Source organism: Empidonax traillii, unplaced genomic scaffold (genome assembly GCF_003031625.1).
Source record: "Empidonax traillii isolate 1590-97213 ecotype Southwest subspecies unplaced genomic scaffold, ASM303162v1 scaffold3273:size34157, whole genome shotgun sequence".
Classification (NCBI taxonomy): Eukaryota; Metazoa; Chordata; class Aves; order Passeriformes; family Tyrannidae; genus Empidonax; species Empidonax traillii.
This window is the reverse complement of record NW_020958466.1, coordinates 4,363-9,725: the sequence shown is the minus strand read 5'-3', so window position 1 is coordinate 9,725 and position 5,363 is coordinate 4,363. Positions and strand designations below refer to the sequence as shown.

General features: G+C 56.7%; 2 protein-coding genes across 2 annotated transcripts in view; one reads left to right on the top strand and one right to left on the bottom strand.

Annotated features, from left to right (window-relative positions):
- Nucleotides 1-22: 22 nt before the first annotated feature.
- On the top strand, nucleotides 23-1,828 carry LOC114072470 (PH and SEC7 domain-containing protein 4-like). Its single transcript, XM_027910363.1, has 5 exons — nucleotides 23-297; nucleotides 387-531; nucleotides 637-780; nucleotides 1,257-1,507; nucleotides 1,641-1,828. The coding sequence occupies exons 2-4, from the start codon at nucleotides 400-402 to the stop codon at nucleotides 1,503-1,505; spliced, it is 525 nt and encodes a 174-aa protein (XP_027766164.1). The 5' UTR covers nucleotides 23-297; nucleotides 387-399; the 3' UTR covers nucleotides 1,506-1,507; nucleotides 1,641-1,828.
- Nucleotides 1,829-2,545: 717 nt separating this feature from the next.
- Nucleotides 2,546-5,363, bottom strand: part of STARD7 (StAR related lipid transfer domain containing 7) — a 6,968-nt gene continuing 4,150 nt past the window's right edge. Inside the window, exons 3-9 of the mRNA XM_027910360.1 lie at nucleotides 5,351-5,357; nucleotides 5,098-5,147; nucleotides 4,604-4,714; nucleotides 4,439-4,521; nucleotides 4,096-4,195; nucleotides 3,378-3,462; nucleotides 2,546-2,908 (exon numbers count right to left, since the gene is read on the bottom strand). Coding sequence (XP_027766161.1) covers nucleotides 2,769-2,908; nucleotides 3,378-3,462; nucleotides 4,096-4,195; nucleotides 4,439-4,521; nucleotides 4,604-4,714; nucleotides 5,098-5,147; nucleotides 5,351-5,357 — 576 coding nt within the window. The 3' untranslated portion in view covers nucleotides 2,546-2,768. The remainder of the gene's footprint in view (nucleotides 2,909-3,377; nucleotides 3,463-4,095; nucleotides 4,196-4,438; nucleotides 4,522-4,603; nucleotides 4,715-5,097; nucleotides 5,148-5,350; nucleotides 5,358-5,363) is intronic.

The following is a 5,363-nucleotide window of genomic DNA, read 5'->3' as shown; positions in this document are numbered from 1 at the left end:
TCCCACCCCCATCCCGCCGTTCCCAGCTCCCTGGGGCCGCCGGGGCTGGAAACCCTTCCAGGCTGTTCTCCGTGGGACATTCCTGTTCTTCCTCAAGGCCGGGAGTGGGGCCCGGGGGATCTCCCGACGCCCCTCGGAGCCGGGATCCCCCGGGGCTCCCCCGGAGGAAGGTGGGGGGATTGAGGAGCCCCTGGGGGTCCACCATGCCCTGGCTGAGAGGGCCCCCAAATACACCAAACGGCCCCACGTGTTCCGGCTGCAAACGGCCGAGCGGAGGCTGTTCCTGTTCCAGGCGCCGTGAGTGACCTGGGGGAAGGTGGGCCACAGGGGGGGTCCCTGCAGGGTGTGACAGCACTGGTGACGTCACTGGTGATGTCACGATGCAGCACCTCCGAGGAGATGCTGTCCTGGATTTCCCGGATCAATCTCGTGGCCGCCCTGTTCTCCTCCCCTCCGTTCCCGGCGGCCGTGGGGTCCCAGCGACGCTTCGTGAGGCCCATCCTGCCCACGGCGCCCAGCAGGAGCCCCCCGGTGAGACCCCTGGGACCCCAAATAGGGGTGACACCCATGGGTGCCCACCAGTCTCCCCCGTGCCCCCCGGTGGGTGGGTGGGGGTCAGCCCTGGTCTCCCCTCAGGAGGAGCAGCTGCGATGCCACGAGCAGTGGCTGGAGCGGGTGGGGCAGGAGCTCCTGGAGCACCAGAGGCACCTCCCCGAGGGCCGAGGCCGAGCCCGGGACCTGGACGAGTATCGAGTCAAGAAGGAATTCCTGCTGGAGGAGGTGGGTGGGGACAGGGGGAACACCAGGATACCAGACACATCAGGGACATTGGGGAGGTCCCCAGGGTGGTTTCTTATTTTAAACCTTTTCTTCTCCGTGGGGGACACCAGGAACGTCCCCACAGCAACAGCTCATCTCCATCCTTATCTTCATTATGGTGGAGACACCACTGTGGGACATGGGGCACACTGGGGACACCAGGAATGTCCCCGTGATAGCAGCTCATTCCCATCCTTATTTTTCCCACGGGATGGACACCACTATAGGGCAGGGGGATCCCAGGGATGGGGGGGACACATGGACACGAGTACACCAGGAATGTCCCCATGGTGGTGGTGGTCCATCCCCACCCCTATTTTTCCCATGGGATGGACACTGCTATGGAACAGAGACCCTGGGGACAGGAGGGGACATGGGGACAGGGATGGTGATCCCGGGAGGTGACCTGTCCGTGACCGCCACCCCTGTCCCCCCAGCGCCGGCGCTATGAGACCTACGTGCAGGTGCTGGAGACGTGGCTGAACTCGGGCGCCCGGGACCTGGAGGGGTGGGAGGCGCAGGCAGGGTGGGCCCCCCCGGACCCCCCTACCCTGACCAAGGCCCACTCGAGCCCCTCGCTGGCTCCTGAGCACCCCCCAGGCCCCACCGTCCGTGTCCGGAGGAACATCTCAGAGCGAAGGACCGTGAGGAAAATCGTCCCCAAGCGCAACAAAAACCTGCTGTGACCCCCTGGGGGGACCCCAAGAGATGAAGATCCCACCAGGGGGACCCCCCAGGATAAAATCCCACCAGGGACCCACCCCCAGGACCCCTCGGTACGAGGTTCTTTGGGGGGTCCCAGTACGAGATTCCTTGGGCCTCCCCCAGTTTGAGCCACCCTGGGGGGGATTCAGGATGGGGAAACTCAGGGAAAACACCCCTTTCCCTCTCCCAGAAAGAGAGCTGGGGGGGCTGTAACCCCCACCAGGACCCCCAGCCCCACCCCCCCACCCCGCGCCCGCTGCCTGCTGCTCTCTGTGTGCAATAAAGGTGTGTCCCACCACTGGCATTCCCAGATCCCAACAGTTCTGGGGAGGAGGGTCAGGGTGGGATTTGGGAACCCTAAACCCTCTCCCCAGAGTTCCAGTCTATGGGGAGGTGGGATCCACTGGAAGCCCCCTCTCCCCCCTGAAAAAATTAGACCCACTGGAAACTCCCCTAAAATTCCATGTGTGAGGGAGATGGTTCCTCACTAATTAATGGTGCTAATTCGGCTGGGGGGAGTGAATTTTGGGAAGGGGGGGAAGGTGAAAATTGGATGCTCCAAAGGGGATGATAAAATTAGGATAAATTTATTATCAAGTGAGAATTTATAGTGATGATTAAAGGGGGGGGGCCAACCCCTCCCCCCAAATTGGTGACTGGGAGAGGGGGGGGTCGTTAATTAGGAGCTAATGAAGATCCTAGATGTTTATTAAGTAGTTTTCTGTTCCTGCTGTTTTCCCAGATTCCCAAGGTCGACGGAGACCCCCAAACTGGGGATGGGGCTCAGGGTGCCTCCCAATTCCTAAACCCCCCCCCAAAACTGCCTTTTTTCCCCCGTTTCATCAGTTCAAACACCTCTTTCCAGTAATCCCAACCCCCCAGTCCTAGTAATCCCAATGGGATGAGGAGGTCGAAGAGCTGTTTTGGAGGGCAAAACCCCCCAAAATGGTGACGTGGAGCACCATCACCAATCCCTGCGGTGCCACTGCATCCTGAAAACATTCCATTCTGAGCAGGGACAAGGAGTGGGGAGAACCCACTGCCAGAAGAAGTGGGAATTCCATGGTTTTTCTCTTGTTGGGATGAGGAACCATTGACCAGGAGATGCAGATTCCACCATGCACACGCAGCAGGGGGAACAAATCCCTGTCCTTGAGCATCGGGAATGGGCTGGGGAGGGAAAACGGGGCTGAAATCCCACAGCACGGGTCCCTGTCCGAGGCAATTTCCAGAATTCCAGCTCTTCAGGCGTATTCCAGCTGGGCAGGGCCACAGGGCTCTGGGGCTGTGTCCGAGCCCTTGGAAAGGTAATCCCGGACCTCCAGCTCCATCTTCTTGGCCTTCAGGGCCGCTGAGTGCAGCTTCTCCAGGAAATCCGGCATTCCTGGGAAAAGGTGGAGGGAGAGCCTGCTGGGATCTGTGACTGCCAAGGGAAGAGGCTCCCACTCCATCCCCTCCTCCGTTCCCAGCTCTCTTCATTCTTCTTCTCCTTCCTGATTTTCCCTTTTCCTCCTGGATTTTTCCCTCCTAATTTTTCCTTTCCTCCTGATTCTTGTCCTTCCCAATTTTTTTCTTTACCCTCCCAATTCTTCCTTTCCCCCCAGGTTCTTCTTATTCCCAGTTCTTCCTTTCCCTCCTAATTTTGCCTTTCCTTCACAATTTTCCCTTTCCCTCCAAACTTTTCCTTTCCCTCCTGATTCTTCCTGTCCCTCCCAGTTTTTTTTTTCCTTCCCCATTTTGCCCCCATAATGTCACTTTTTAAGCCTCTCCATGTACCCCTCTCCCTGCTCTGGAGTGGGAAGGGAAGGGGGCCCCTCTGGAGGGAGTATCCCAAGGGAATTCCGGGCACTCACCACTGGAGACCATCCAGCTGACGCAGTACCGCGGGAACACGGTCTGGGGGTTGTCGCTGTAGGTGAGCAGGTAATCGAACCCATTCTGGGGGAGACAAACATTCCTGGGATCCCCAGCCCATCCCAAATGCCTGCTGGAGCCACCCCGGAGAGACAGGAATTCCCTGCTCATATCCCATGGGAAAAGCTGCCGGAGCCTCTGAGAGCACTGATGAAAGACTCAAGGAAATCCTACCAGGAGGGAGTTTGGGAGGAGTGGGTGAAATTCCTCAAGTATTCCAAGCTCTATCCAGGCTCTGGATGGCCTGGGAATACCCCACAAGGCTTTTTCCAAGAGGATTTAGTGCTTGGAATGATACTTGGGAGGCTCATGGCTTTTTAAAGGCTCTGAAAGGGAGTGTTTGGCTCCCTCAAGAGCACCAAATTCCTGAAGGAAAAGTCCCAGGATAGTGGGATAGAGCTGCAAATCCTTCCCAAGCCCCACATGGATGTGTTTCCCTTGCCTTTGGAAAAATAACTCATCCCCTTCCCATAAATCATGGAATGGTTTGGGCTGGAAGAGACCTTAAAGATCATCAAATCCAACCCTTAAGGCTGGACTTTCCCAATGTTTGGATTATTGCCCCCAGCCCCCAGGACAGGAGAAGGAGCAGCTCCCTCTGGAGCAGCAGGAGGATCCTTCCCATGCCAGGTTTTCTGCCCCCTTTCCCAGATTTACCTCATCAAAGGTTTTGTGGGGTCGGATCACCATCTGGGACTCGTAGGTCCTCACCCGGACGTACTCGGGATCCTCAGGAACGCTGGGATGCTCCACAGCTCTGGGAGGAGGAGGAGCATCTCAAGGTGAGCTCATGGTGAGAATTACACCCAGAATTCACCCATTTTTTGGAGGTGGGGGGTAAAAAAAAAGGCCTTTTTTCCCCAAAAAAACCAGCTGTTTTATTACCCAAATGAAAATCGGCAGGATCGATGGGGGTCAGTGAAGTCAAGTGAGTTTATACCCAGCTCCCAGTAGATCTTTAGGGATGGGAATGTTGGGAATTCCCTCCAGGAACACCCACCTTGACACCAGCACCATCAGGTTGTTCTCCTTGTCCACGTTGTAGCGCCGGACGTAGACGTAATCCCGGGAATACATGGGATACTGCAGGAAGGGCCCCAGGACTGGGATCAGCTCCCGCTCCCGGCCCTGCCCAGGGCAGATCCCAGGATGGGCGGGGACTCACCGGGAAGTGGGTGACCCAGTGAATCACCTCAGAGCCCGTGGCCACGTCCCGCTCGATCACGTCCAGTTTGATCACCAGGGAATCCCATTTCTTCCGATATTCCGTGTCCAGCTGGGAAGAGAGAGAAGCCAAGTCAGCAGAAATTCCAGCAGAGGGGAATGAAGGGAGGGAAATATCCCTCTTTTTTTTCCCCCCTATCTCCCATAGGAATATTCAGTGTCATGGGCAGGCAGGGAATTATTATTATCCTGAAATAGTATGGAAGCTGGGAGAGAAGGACTTGGGATCAGGAATCCACTGGGATCCTGCAGCCCAATCCTTCACTTCCGGCAGCAAAACCTACCTGGAGCACAGGATAATCCACTGGGATCAGCTCTGGGTCATGTAAATGGTACAAAGGGAAGGGAATATTCCCACTTCCCCATCCTGTCCTCTGGAAGAGGTTCCTGGAGCTCCATCCCACCCCCCAAAGTGATTCCAAAGGTGCTGCTCACCTGGACATTGAAGAACTGCCTGGGAGTCACATCCGTGTAGGATCCAAACACTGGAAAACAGAGCCTGGAATGAGCAACTCCCGATTCCAGGGCAGGGTTAGGAGGGAAAGGGGAGTTTTAATGCCCTCTGGAGGAATAAAATGGGATGCAGCAGCAGGGATGGTAAAGGATGGTAATTCCTGTTTTTCCTGAGGACAGGGATGAGTGAGGCCCAATCCCAAGGGATGTGGGCCATGGAAAAGCCCATGGATACCTCGGTACTGGTA